The sequence below is a fragment of the Cavia porcellus genome, unplaced genomic scaffold, assembly GCF_034190915.1.
Source record: "Cavia porcellus strain 051 isolate PalLab524CR breed Dunkin Hartley unplaced genomic scaffold, mCavPor4.1 scaffold_17, whole genome shotgun sequence".
NCBI classification, from domain to species: domain Eukaryota; kingdom Metazoa; phylum Chordata; class Mammalia; order Rodentia; family Caviidae; genus Cavia; species Cavia porcellus.
In genome coordinates this window covers 33,383,568-33,397,789 of record NW_026947500.1, presented here as the reverse complement: position 1 = coordinate 33,397,789, position 14,222 = coordinate 33,383,568, and the positions used below count along the sequence as shown (strand labels likewise).

At 38.5% G+C, this 14,222-nt stretch overlaps 1 protein-coding gene across 13 annotated transcripts in view; it reads right to left on the bottom strand.

Moving 5' to 3' along the window:
• Positions 1–14,222, bottom strand: part of Cd44 (CD44 molecule (IN blood group)) — an 83,332-nt gene that overhangs the window by 27,210 nt on the left and 41,900 nt on the right. For 7 of the 13 annotated variants that reach the window (XM_013145949.3, XM_063227769.1, XM_013145950.3 and 4 more), the window contains exons 4-5: positions 13,246–13,317; positions 10,022–10,255 (exon numbers count right to left, since the gene is read on the bottom strand). In XM_013145949.3, the coding sequence (XP_013001403.1) occupies positions 10,022–10,255; positions 13,246–13,317 (306 nt within the window). Of the gene's footprint in view, positions 1–2,275; positions 2,402–3,604; positions 3,746–5,738; positions 5,844–9,001; positions 9,023–10,021; positions 10,256–13,245; positions 13,318–14,222 lie in introns of all 13 variants that reach the window. The other 6 variants (XM_013145947.3, XM_063227767.1, XM_013145948.3 and 3 more) reach the window with 2 other exon arrangements.

Here is a 14,222-nt window from a genome sequence, read left to right as displayed (position 1 = left end):
TATTCATTAGTTTTTACCAGGGACAAAAACATCCTGAGCAGCCAGAGCTTTCCTCCAGATAGTTTTGAGGAAAGAAAATCTATGTAGAACTGCCATATGGTTTAGTGATGTATTACTGAATATTTATCAAACGTCTATAGCATTATTATCAAATACAAAACATACCAAGAGCAAGCCTTTCACAGCCAGTGAAAGAAAAACAAGATGCATACATTCAGTAGAAAAAAGCCAGAGATAACCAACCACCACCAGAATACCATGCCAAAAATGAAAGAAGTATAAAATCCACCAATTCCATGATATTACCCGAAATATTAGGGCTAGAATAGGAGATGCAACCAACAGAAGGATCATGACAAAATCAGAGCCTATGTCTTTTCTGAAGTTACTTGCATAATTGGTTTGTACTTATACTGTTTGATTAATTATGCATGCCTATGTCTTTTAATCTGAGCAATTATTTTGAAGACAACAATACACAATATATTAACCATTGTTAATTTCCTATTATCTTTTTTTGGTACCAGGGATTGAACTTAGGACCTCGCACTTTGCCAGGCAGGCTGTTATACTACTGAGCTAAATCCCTGGCCCAATTTCCTATTATCTTGCCTGGAAATTCTGTATCATTGTTTTTATTGGTCTTATCTCTTTAAAATTAAAAAAGTTACTTACATATCAATCTTCTTTCAAACTTTGATTTTATACTCAAATGATACAAAATTACTCCACAAGTTTAGAAAATCAAATTTGGAATCATTTACCACATTCTCAGTAAACATGAAAATGGGGAAAATATACCATAGAGATAAAAAAAATAAAATGCAGGATGCCGGGGATATAGCTCAGCAATACAAATACAGTATCTGCCTAGTAAGTGTGAGGTCCTGAGTTCGATTCCTGGTACCAAAAAATAAATAACATGCAGAATTTTCCCCTAGAGCCTGTCCATGCAGCTTATTTCCAAGCTGACCTTTTGGGATTACCACCTAGGGGAGTCTAGCTTCTCTAGTACCTATGCCTCATCTTTACTGGCAGGCTCACCAGCAAGGCGGGGCCACATTCCCTGGGACTATACCATCCCAGGAGATGGTATAGTCCAGCTCTAGTACTTTTGCTTATTCATTTTCATTCTGCAGTTACTAAAAACAGTACAGACTAAGCTCCCCAGAGGTGTTCATCTTAAAGAATGCATCACTTAACAGTTCGCATATAAAAAGTTAAGTTGAGTATATTCAAGCCACATTATACTCAGATGCCTTGAAGTAAGGTAATGTTTTGGATTTCTTCTGCCCTGGGTGGTGTTCATTTGAGGGTTAAACTCACATTTCAATCAGACAGACACAATTTCCTTGATTTGAGAGAGCTCACAGCACCCCAAGTGCTTTTCTCGAAGGAAAAGCAGAGCTATGATGCAATCATGTTCACAATTGTCATCTTTGTCTAGCAAAATCCGAGGTCAGTATCGGTAGGTGTTGGAAACACAATCATTTGTTAAAATGTTAGGTCAACTCTGGTGCTTTTTAAATTTCTCAAGGAATATATTCAGTTTGATTTCCCATTCTTTGTCCTTACAGATTTGCATAGTACCAAGTAGTGTTATTAGTATTTGTTTTCCATAATCAGCACTGTCTTGTCAAAGCTGGCTGACATTCACCCTTCCTTTCAATATTTTTCTGTTATTTTGGTACTCAGCATGTGTGGTAAAACCCTGGGTTTGTTCCTTTAACTTTAATCAGGTTTAACTAAGACAATTCTTGTAGTTTAGCTCTCATCTTCTGAGTTTTTCAAGAACTTTCTCAGCCCTAGAAATTTAGGATCATCTACAACTTTTAACAAATACCGTCCTAATCACATTCTCCAAGTTTCCTGAGCCAACAGTTCGTGATCTCTTTTCCTTAAGGCAAAAACTCTGGTGTTCTCACCTTTATGCACCAAGCACCTTGCATAGCAGGTACACAATGATTATTTGTTATACTGTTTTGATATCCCGTCCTTTAAAAGAGCTTGATAATTTAAAAGTTGCAGACCTCATTGACAAACAGAACAGAAATACCATAAAGCATTCAAAATTTTGTGAGATATTTTCCCCACTTCTCCTCCAAATTTGTTTTGGCTTTCATTGAAAGCAACTTATTCCTTCCTCCACAATCTCATTAAGATATAACTAAGGCATATTTTTCACATTATCTACTCCTCAGTAAAATATCAGGTGCCACTTAGATCAATCAGTAAGCCTTGCACACAGAGTTCTGCTGTAATTGATTATTCTTACTGGTACTGGAGATAAAATCTTCATCATCATCAATGCCTGATCCAGAAAAACTGAGGTGTTTGTCTCTGTCCTCTTCATTTTCTTCACTGTGCTCCCAGCCTGCTGACATGGTATTTGAATCCGTACCTGTTGTAGTGACTCACATTAGTAGCTGAGCTGGATGCCAATCAACCCATTTGTCAAAGGAAGATAGGCACAGAGGGCATAAAAGCTCCCAAGATTTTAAGAAGGAAGTGAAGAGTTGAGTTGTCTACTCCAATTTCTTAACTCCTCGTCTCTGAAGTGAATACACTGATCTCAGAACCATCAGCTATATTCTTTATGACTGAACATTCTCCTTAAGGAAACTAAAGGAATAAATATGAACGTAGACCTGCCACAAGAACAAAACAAGGCCAATGGAAATTCGCTCATTCTTTCAGATGCATTTCTTATTGGCTCATTAAGCATAGTCTGCTAATGCCAGGATATCTAGAATATAATAGATAAGTTTCATGTGCCTAGTTACTTAGTCAAGACACTTTCAGAAAGAACTTAAACTGTAATGCCATGCAAGTCACTTTTGAAATCCTAGCTGGGCATGGTTGCACACGCCTGCAATCCCAGCACTTAGGAAGCTGAGGTAGGAGGATCACTGTGAGTTCAAGGCCAGCCTGGACTACATAAGGAGACCTCTCTCAAAAAATACTGAAGTTGCATAGTTGCATTCATAATTTATTATTTAAACCTTGATTGCAAATCCAAATGGAAGCAATGCTGCAATTCCCAAGCGTACATTTACATCGAGAAAGCAAAATTAAAAAGCTATCCAATTAGAGAAATTATTTCTGGCATTTACTAGTCATCCAAAAAGGTTAATGAAAGTGGATTAGTCCAGGTCATAAGAACCTCTCACTCTTTTCTTTTGGATGCAGTCATGACAAATGACATGGAAACTACCTCTTCTCAGTGGTTACTATAGGACATATCTCTATCAAAAGGGGATTTCCTACCATTGGAATGAGATTCAGGTTGGCGTACAGGATGACCTTTTGTTTTCATACTATTAGTGCCCAAGAATAGTTAAATTGATAGACATTGTTTATATTTCATTAATTCTAGCTATGCTATTTTATTTACTCATCAGAAAGTCAAGTTTTTACACTTTGGTAATTTTAGAATTATGTAAGCATAAGATTGTTTCATTATCAAAACTTACTTCCTTTCCACAGTTTCTGTCCTGTCCTCCTCCTGGGCTATCTTAATCCCATGGAGTAGAAAGATGAAAACTGCATGTTAGTAGTAAAATGTTAAACATATAGATCTCATAAGATATCCATGACTCACTACCATCCATTTTTGTTGTGTGAAGATGACTCCTGGAGTCTGATAGTTTAAACAACCATGAAAAACACTCCTGGGTTTCTTGCCTCTTGGTTGCTGTTTCAAGAGTTGCACCATTAGTGCTCATCAAAGTTGTTGTAACCATGACTGAAGTGAGTATTGAAAGTTGAATTAGCAGTTCCTGAGAAACAGCACTGTATATGCTTTCACTGCTTTACTACTTAAAAGAATCACCTATATTCAACATAGATGATGGAAAGAATGAAGGCAAAGATGTTATATTACTTTTAGAAGCCCAAGCTTGAGTTCATAAAATGTCAGAGATGGAAGGACCAAAGATACCGTCTAGATCATGCTCCTCATTTTAAAAGATGGGGAAAAAATTGCTGAACAGAACTAATTTATCCAAAATCAGAAAGTGAATCAGCCACGAGAGGTCTCAAGTACAGCATGAAAGCTATCTTTAAATTTTGAAAGTCTATAATGTAAAAAAAGGAAGCTTTTCTCATCTCCCAGGAGGCCAAATGAGGTTCTGTTCTAAACATGTGCAAGGAGATGGATGCTCTTTCAAATATTAGATTTTAAAAGCAATAATCTGAACTATCCAACAATGAACTTTTTCATGAAGTCTTATGCTTCCCACTATCAGTGAGATCATTTGGCAGGAAAGTAATGCAAGAGATTAAATGATTAGAATTGAACTAGTCCACTTAAGAGCCACTCCATATCTGAGCATTTGATTATAAACTTCAGCTGTTTAGAATCCTAGTTCCTTGATCTTCTATACAATATATTTGGCCAACCAATATCATCCTCCAAGAATTCAGGATATGATATTTCTGCCAGCAATCACAGCCACAGGATCCCAGAAATCCCAAACACAAGATGGAGTGACACAAGAAGTCTGTTGAAGAATATGCTTTCCAACTTTTCCAGTTCAAGACTCCAAATCCTCCAGCAAACTTAACCAGAAAACCCAGACAGACAGGCGGAGATGAAGTGATCCAATAATCCCACTGATAAGATCAGAAGGAAGAGTCTTGACTTGAAAAGACTGCCATTTTTGCCACCATAACATGCACTAGAAGAATATTAGGTAATAGTAGATTTTTTAAAAACTGAGAACAAGTTCAGACAGAGAGGCTGAAACCATCAGCCATCATCAAATTCCCACACACAAAAGTAAGGTGAAGTTTCCCTTTTTGTTATCATAGAAGGCAAGAAGAAACATGGCCAGTGAAACCCTTTCTTTTACATTATTTGTTCTGTGAAGATTAATATCATAAATACTTAGAAAATAGCATTGCCTTTATTCTAAAATCTCTCTCCCCCCCATGCCAGCATGATCTTAATTACTGTAATATGGTAGTCACAATATAACATCATTCCTTACATAATTGTTTGTAGAAGTGAAGGATATGCATTGTCTTATAAATTTGAAAGGACATTTTCCCATATCTATTGATCTCCTTCTGCAGAAATGATTAGTTATTTTGAAATGTGGTCATATCCTCCATCAGCAAAATTTAGTAAATGAAGATATGCTTGGAATCTCCTATCGTTATAGATTGAATCTTCCTCTTCCCACTTTCCAAAGCTCCCAGATCAAAGTACTTTGCAGGAATTTAGAACCAACAGTCAAACATCCAAGAGTCTCTTCCTGACCTGGCTGCTGTTGTGGAGAAACAGACCATTTATATAGTATTTTGTAGTAAAGGCTTTAAGTGTCCAAACAAGTGTCCAGGGCCAAAACTTTCTGTCCGTGAATTAACATTTCCCTCTTTTATTACAGACCATATAATGAAGTCAGCAGAAAGCAGGTGTGTGCATCTGCTAACTGGATTCTTTCTATAACACATTTTGTAATTAACCTCCTGCTCAAAGTCTCTGAAAGAAGAATAATACTGATTGTATGCAATCATTGCCAAAAAAGAAGAGAAATTGGGTTAATTAGGAGCCTCCAGGCCAATCCCCAGACCCATAAACATCTGTAATAAACAAAATGGTACTGAACCATAGTCTTACTAGAGGCTGAAAGAACATCACTGGGAAACTTTGGTGTAATAATGGGCATCTTCTTCTTTAACACTAGGTGACCTGGCATTCAGGACACCTGACAAGCAAAGACGTAACAGTTTACCTGTTGTTGCTGTCGTAAGATCCTGAGTCTGAAGGTTTGTATTACCAAACCAGGACCATATCCAATCACTTTGCTCCTTAACTGCTGCATGGATGTTTGAGGTAACTGGATCAATTGTGAAAATATCATTTAGTGAGGGTCCCTCTTCACATCTTTGCGTTCAGTCTAGACATAATAGCCGCATGTATCATAAAGACTGGAAATGAGAAATCAAGGCCTGGTTTTATCTTTCCAGCCTCCTATCATCTCCAGGTGTCTCAGGACCATAACACCCATGCAAATTTGTATGGGTATCAATCCAGTGCTACTCAGGCTTCAAATTGAACCCCCAGATATAATGATCAGAGCATCATCAAGCAGCAACTTAATATTATGATGGAAAGAGGCTTATTACTTTCTTGCTTGGGAGATTCAGTCATGAATTGAAGGTCTTCAGCGCAACACAACATAAGTCCAATTCGGGTTTTGTTTTGTTTTGTTTGTCTTTCTCCTTTTTTATCGGTACAGGGATCGAACTCACGACCACACACTTGCAAGGCAGGCGCTTATGACACTGAGCTAAACCCCCAGCCCTTTTTTTTTTTTTTTTTTTTTGGTCTCCATTTATTTTTGGAGTGTCTTTGGGGATATCTGCCTGTGTCTGTTGGGTCTATCTAGCATCGTGTCTAGGTAGGTTGATAATAACTGGTACTTTCCACGCATTCCCATCAAACTCAAATCAGCCTTCTACTGGAGCAAGACCTTAGCAAAGGGCTTGTGTTTAAAATGTTAAAATCAGAAAATGTTAAAAGTAGAAGTAGCCTTCTACTACTTTGTCACATTTCACTCAAATTCAATATGTGCTTCCAGAAATAAAACAAAACTGTTAAAGTTCAAGAAATGCTGAACTCTTAGCAAATTAGAAAATCAATAGCAAGATTCTGTAATTTAAAAACCTCTCCAGTTTTCAATAGCAAGATTCTGTAATTTAAAAACCTCTCCAGTTTTCATGGAGTTAAGGCCAGAGTATCTCCCAACAGAAGTAAAATGGCCCCCTAAAAGTCATTAGGATAAATATTTGAACCAGCTGGAATGTTAGCAAAAATATTTAAAATTATATACCTCCTTGAAAAATCTGATGCATGTTGCCCTCTCTTCTCAAAGAATGGACCCTACAGATGAATGCTCTCAAAGTCTTACACATTATTTCAGGAGACTCTGGACTACTTAATAGAACCAACTGAAAACCCATTAAGTTAAAAATTATACATACTAAATGCCAACAACAGGTACTATGCAATAAAGTCCTAATACAATATATCAGTTCAGAAAAAGAGCGGAGAGATAGGAGCCAATGTCACTCATGATGCACTCAGTACGCCTGAACACCCCAGGGCTATCACAAACACCACATTCTCATTGTAGAAACTTTGCTAAAGATGCAGAGTTTCTAACACACTCGCCATATGGTACACTGGGGTGGAGGGGAGGAGAAGGGAAGCACAAGAAATAAGTATTCATGAGTAAGATAGAAATAGACCTTATCTCTGTCCTCCAGCATGAGAGGAAAGGAAAAAAAAACATCTGTGGCTTAGCCAGCAGTTTCCAATTTGTTCCACTCGACTAGGTCATACCAGACCTACCCCCCCCCCCGCTTCCTTGCCCAAAAATTATGAGTTTGACACCCAGAAGACAAGGAAATAGAGTTTTCCAAGGCAAGAGTCTGCTTCCTGAATTAGTTTACATTTCTTTTTTTTTGGAGTTCCAGATCACCAATTGGAAGGGCATGATGACATGCCTCCAGGAAAGCGCTTCCAAAAATAATATTTATAATCAACAGCTTGCAGAATGTCCAAACCCACGCAGAGAGTTGTTCTTATGGCTTTCCCTATGGCCACCCAGGAGAAACACAGAAGGAATGCTTCAGTCTAGCCAAAGACCAGCTTCTTCTCTGTGCTCAGCCAGTCCTCTTCTTGACCTTTACCCATTGCAAGCATTAGAGTGGATATCCAGTCTCTCCCTTTCACTTTGTCCCAATTCTCAGTTCAACAATGTAAGGTTTTGAGAATCTCCTTATGATTCTACTCTAATTTTTTCTAGTATGTGTTATCCTGGGTTCAAATTTCCACCTGAGTTTGGTTTATTTTTGTTTTGTTTTGAGACTCTTTTGTGCATGAATTAATCCACTTGGAGCTGCCACTGGTCCTACTAAATCCTCAAGCACTTCAATTACTCTTGAGTCAGCCCTGACTTGCCGTGGTGGACAAATTAAGTCTTTCTTTGGTAACTCTAACTATTAAAAAGCAATTTAGTAAGTGTTCTCTGTAAATTCTTTATTCAGCCCAAATCCTGAGCTATGTTTTAGTTAAGTTTCACACACTCCCTTTCTGAACTAGGATGTCTTATCTATGAAGAGAGGCCCATTCCTCTGAGCCTTGGTAACTGCTAGAGCAATGTTTAACACAGAAGACTACAAATACTGGCTGAATAAATAAAAACCTTCGCTCATCCTGACTCCTTTCAGTATTTCTCTTTCTTGCTTGCTTGTTTTCTTGCTTCTCTCTCTCTCTTTCTCTCTCACTTTCTCTGTGTGTCTCTTTCTACCTTTTTCTTAAGACACTCACTACTTCATAGACTATCTGCAGCATGGATGTTAATTTCATCTAATCCCTTCAACATGTATTTTGATAGGATTTTCTCTTTGGTGGGAAATGGGACCTTAGTTTATACCCGTTCTGTTCCCTGTGGAGATCACTAATGACTGTTTTCCAATATCTGACAAAATCATGTACTCTGATGAGAAGCATATTCAACATGGTTAGGCTAAAAAGGCAGGCAAACCATGTATGGAGAAAGACATTTGTAAGCCCAGCACTCTGAGAGGCTGAGACAGGAGGACCACAAGTTCGAGCCCACTCTGGGCAACTGAGGGATTAGTGTGACCTAGTCTCGATATAAAAACTAAAAAATGGGCTGAAACTGGAGTTTAGAGCAAAGAACCCAGCTTCAGTACCCATCACTGAAAAAACAGAAGGGGTGACAACCTATGAAGTGGTGAGCAGCCAGCAGCAGTGCCTGCTGTGCTGGTAGGAGCCTCTCATGAGGTGTTGCTATCTCCAGAGAGCCACAGTCCAAAACATGGGCATTTGGAGCAGATTTGCTTTTTGAAGTGCTTCAAGGAACTTTTCAGGAATGACCAGAACCCCAAGCTTATTCACATTCACCCCTCAGAAAGCTGCTAACAAATTTAAAACAGTTGCACAAGTCACCTAAGATTCAGAGACCTGTGGAGGTTTCGCTGGCTTCTGGGTGACAAGGGACAGAAAGGGTCCCACTGAATATTCATAAACCAGTCAATTTGTGCCCCACTGTCTGGAGGACAGAGTTCCACCCCTCAGGAGTCAAAGCCAGGAAAAGAGAAAATCCACACCATACTAGGAAACCCCTCCAAGATACAGATGCCCTGTTTGGATTTGAATAATCCTCCACAGAAAGTGCACGACCAATCCAGAAACCTGTTTTAAAACAAACCAGAGAGGGAAGTGAAGGAGGTGAGAGGGAGAGGCAAGCACTCTCCATTTCTGATGAACCGCATCTCAGATACACGAACTCAGGGACACCTCGCACCGTGTCCCCATTGCTCCACTCTTGCCGTTCCCGAACACCAGATAAGCATCAAGGCCCTTCCCCGGCAGACTCGAGTAGAGAACTCTGAAACCAATGGATCAGAACAAAAGACTCCTCGGAAACAAAGGAACTGTTTTGTAATTCATCAGTGATGAACAGGACTAAATATTAGGCAACCAATAACTTGAGTTATTGTATTAAAATACAAAGTTACGTAGAAAAAAACAGCCTATAGGAAGATGTGCATATTTTGTGATTCCAACTTTTTGAAAACAGCATTACCCATAGTGGAAGAAAAAAGGAAAGAAAGAAGTAAAAATAGAAACTGTCTCTGTGTCAGATTTGAGGTGTCCCTCTATCCCCAGGGACAAGAAAATAAAGGGAGATGGGCTCTTTAAAAAACAAACAAAACAAAAACAAACCTACAATACAATGCAACGTATCTCACCCCAATGTGAGAAAGCAGAGTTGTAGACAGAAGATAAAGATTGCAGGCAACACTGGCCAGTCCTCACAAAGCACTCACAAGCACCAGCCCACGCCCTAAATGAAGTCACTTATGTGTAGATATCTAAAAACAAGAGAAAATCAACTCTTGAGTGCAAACGAGGCAGGGGGATCACAGATGTATTGCTACAGAATTGCTATCAGAAAGCACAATGACTCAGACTCCTTACTGGTGCTCCCGTAGACCTCAGTGTTCATCTGATCAGAGGTCGGGTGTGCGGTGGGAAGGAGGGTGTGGAAGATGCTGTAACCGCCATAAGTGCTTCTTTCACTGGGGGATCCACTGCTCACATCTTCATCCATAGGACTGATGGGGTTGGTGGAGTTGATGGGGTAGATGTCTTCCTGGTGTGTTCTGTATTCTCCTTTTTTGCTGTAGCGGGTGCCATCCCGGTTGACAATTGCTTGGGGAAAGAAAAGATATTTTCAGCACTAGTTTTTGAGTATAAAGGAATTCTGTAGGTTGTCATACAAAGTAGTGACTTTGAAGCTATATTCTTTTTTATTAAGAAGAATACCTACTTATTTAGTGGTGAGACACAGTGATTGATGGAAGAAGAAAGAGGACTCCTCCCTGCCCTCAAGTTATGGCTTATATCTAAATGTCCCCCTAAAGCCTCATGCATACATAGGTGGGGCTTTTTAGAGATGGCTGGATCTATGGTGTGAAGGTGGGTTAAGGATGTGCTACTGGGATTCTGTGTATTTGATAGTAGATTGGCCTACTAATTGGTTTATCATAGTTCTGGGTGTTGGTAATGGGAAGGCCCACCCTGGCTGTGGGTGACACGATGCAAAAGGTTTGTTGCTTGGATGGGATAAAAGGGAAAGGGAGTCTTCACTATTGCTGTCTGCTTATCTGTCTTCCACATCATGAACTGTTTCTTCTCTACTACGCCCCTTGCTTTGGAGCCAGCCAACTAAGGACTGAAACCACTATGAACTGCAAACTGAAATAAGCCTTTCCTCCATTAACTTGTTAGTGTTAGGTATTGTGTCTCAGCAATAAGAAGGTAACTAAGACACTCCCAAACCCTAGAAATGAAGGGCAAAAGAGGAGGTACTGGGGAGCTCCCATATTTGAGTTCCAACTCCATGTAGTTGTAGACCAGGTGATCTACCAGTCTTCAATTTGCTCATTTGTAAAGCAAGGATATTCCTATCTGGATGAAGTTGCTATGGGCCTTATGTGATATATGGTGAGTGTTAAGCACAATATTAAAAATTAAAATGAATGTTCAATAAATGATAACTATCCCTTCTGGTTCCTGACTGTAACTTCTGAAGAAGATGTAAAATTTATTATTAATTCTACCCATTTCCATAAAAGATTTGAAATAGCAGACTACTAATAAATTCTACAAGGAAGATATATCTGCAAATTCATGAAGAAACAGAGTTTCTTTCTAAGTAACAAATTTTGACTGAAGAAAATCTCTACTCTTGGCTGGGAAATCCATGTGCCTAATTATTTGCAGAGCCTGTTTTCTTTTAAAATTCAACCTTGAATTTGGTGAGCACAGATGTGTATAAAGATCAAAACCTTTGGCCACAGGCAAATGATAAGCATGGATCAGGAGAGAAAATGTACAGATGAACTCATCCATTGCTTTCTCCTGAAAATATCTGCTGCCTTTAAGTTTGGCCATTGATTGCACATGTGCATATGAAACGATTTTCTGCTGAACTGCTTGGGCAAAACTAAAGATTCTTTTTGTCCACCTACCAAGGTTGCTCAAGTGGAACTATTAGTAAAGTACAAGTTAAAAAACATCCAAAGTCACAACATCTTGATAATCTCTGCAGACAAAGATCTAACATAGATCTTGCTCACGGTTCTAGGGGCTAGGTTAGGAAGTCTAAGAACAGGGTGCTGGCACCTGGCAGGGTCTTATTGTTACATCATAATAGGAAGGGTAAGTGATGTGTTAAGACAGAGCAAGTGTGCTAGCTCAGGTGTCTCCTAATAAAGAAAGATACTAAAGCATCATAGGGACTCTAACCTTATGTAATCTTAATTACTGCCCCAAAGCCCTAATTCTGAATCCATAAACATATGACATATAAACTTTTAGGGAACATATTCAAAGCACAGCATTCACCATACTTAAGTCTGGCCTTTAAAAGAGATGTGTGATAACCAAGGAAATTTGACATTAACTCAACATCTACTATGGGCCAGGAAGGCATTAGACATAATATTTCTTAAGTTTCACAACAATACTTATATGTTGTACTGTTTTACATATGAGAAAACTGGAGTTCAGGAGAAGTCATGCCTCTAAAATCACACAGGTGGTGAGGAAATAAGATTTCAGATCAAGTCCAATTGGTATATCACATTTTACATGGTAACCAATAGAAAAGGAAACCTTCCCTATCTATTGCAAGACACAAGGTAAAGACCATTCTGGGAAGCTGGATTCATATGGTCTAGGAAGATTCTCATCCTTCTACTATTTTCATTTTGTTTTTAGTTTTTGTTTATGTGGTTTTTTTTTTTTTTTTTTTTGAGTACCAGGAATCGAACTCATGACCTCGCATTTGCCAAGCAGGCACTTACGCTGCTGAGCTAAACCTCCAGCCCATGCCTCCACTACTGGGATCTCTTCCTCCAGCTACTTTGTTGGGGTATAATTTTGAGGATACAGAAACCAGACTTCCCCTCAGTTCTATGCTACTGTTCAAAGAAATAATGATTAAAGGCAAATACAATCAGGATTCATAGACTGACTTATTTAAAATTTTGTTTTCTAAACTATCATGTGCATACTTCTGCAGATAATCAAGATGATTTGAGGGGGAGTATGTGAAATAATGTTGAAATTCACATCAAATAGTTTATCCTTTTCATGACTATCTTTCAATATTGTGTCAGCAAATGGAAAATTTCCATTTGGAGCCAGAATGCCCCTGTCTGCAACACTTCTCAATCCTTCCATAAGGAAAGGCACAGCTTAGGTTCCCATCCTTCAGCAGTAAAAAACAATATTTACTTTTTCTGACATTTAAATTGATTTTAAGATTACCTCACAGCTATGAAAAGTATTGCTGGTTTCTTATTTGTACTTTCTTTTTCAAAACATACGCATAAGTAGAAGAGAATAGGTCAGTTAAGAGAAAAAATAAGTGATATGCTATGTATTACACAGCTATGCTCAAAATATGGGAAGGTGGCTTTCAAATGATTAAGTTTGAGAACAGTATACCGGGGTAAAGCAGAGGGCAATTTCATGCCAGTAGAAGAAAAGGAGAAGGAACACTGAACCACAGTCCACCTTCCCTAGCCTTGGGGAAATGACTAACGTTTGATTCACATATGAACTATAGAGAACACACTCGATGCCTTTTCCAAGAATAGGAAAACTTGATCAAGATGAGAAGAGATACTTACTTATGGTAACTTGGCCAGCAAAGGAGTTGGGCAGGTCCGTGACTGATGCACAATCTTCTTTATCGAGAGGCGCTATGGGACAAGGGGAAACAAATGAAACTTCTAAAAATATATGTGCTAAATCCATACCTGTTTCAGTAAGTCAGTTAGTATGGAGTTTTACTACAATTTCACAAATTATTCACAAATAATTTTTTTTTCCTGAAACTTGGCAACCTATCAGACAAGTGTGCTAGCAATTTCATTGGTCTTCAGGATATATTTTTCATTTTTTCTTTAAATTTAACTTTATAACTTCCTGGAAACTCTCACCCCAACAATTTCATTCATTCACATGTGTTTTACATCTGAAACTGTGGCAGGTTGGGGGTCTAATTATTAATCAGGTAGAGATGGGTCCTTCAATAATGAAGAATCGTTAGAGAGAATTATTTTGCTTGTTAGATCATACATTGTAAACTAAAATTTTTTTGGATAAAGAAATATATGAATCATCATGAAAAATCATTTTTTACTCCAGATACCAACAGAAATGATAGGATACTGTGGTAGACACTACCAGGACAAATAGCATAACAATCTGAAGATTAAAATAACATAGCTAAGGCAGCATTTGATTGAAATAGTTAAAAACCAATTAATTATTAGTCCCTTACAAGTATATTATTTTATTAATGTGATAATTTCTGTAAGTGCCTACACTGTGCAGGCCGCTTCTCAACATGTACCTAAGGGTGGCCACTTTTGAAGATGTACCTAGAATAATTCCTGAGACAACTGTCTCAGCACATCTCACATGGGCCCCTCTGGCTTCTTTTTCCTTTGTTTTTTATCCACCTTTTACTCTGCAGCCCCTTCTTCAGGACTGCCGGCTGTATTTTGCACTGTCTGATTAACTAAGCATCTTGCTGATAGTCCTCTGAGCAGCACTGTCTGGAACCCTTGGAAAACAGACTGAAAATCCCACCTGTGTGCCA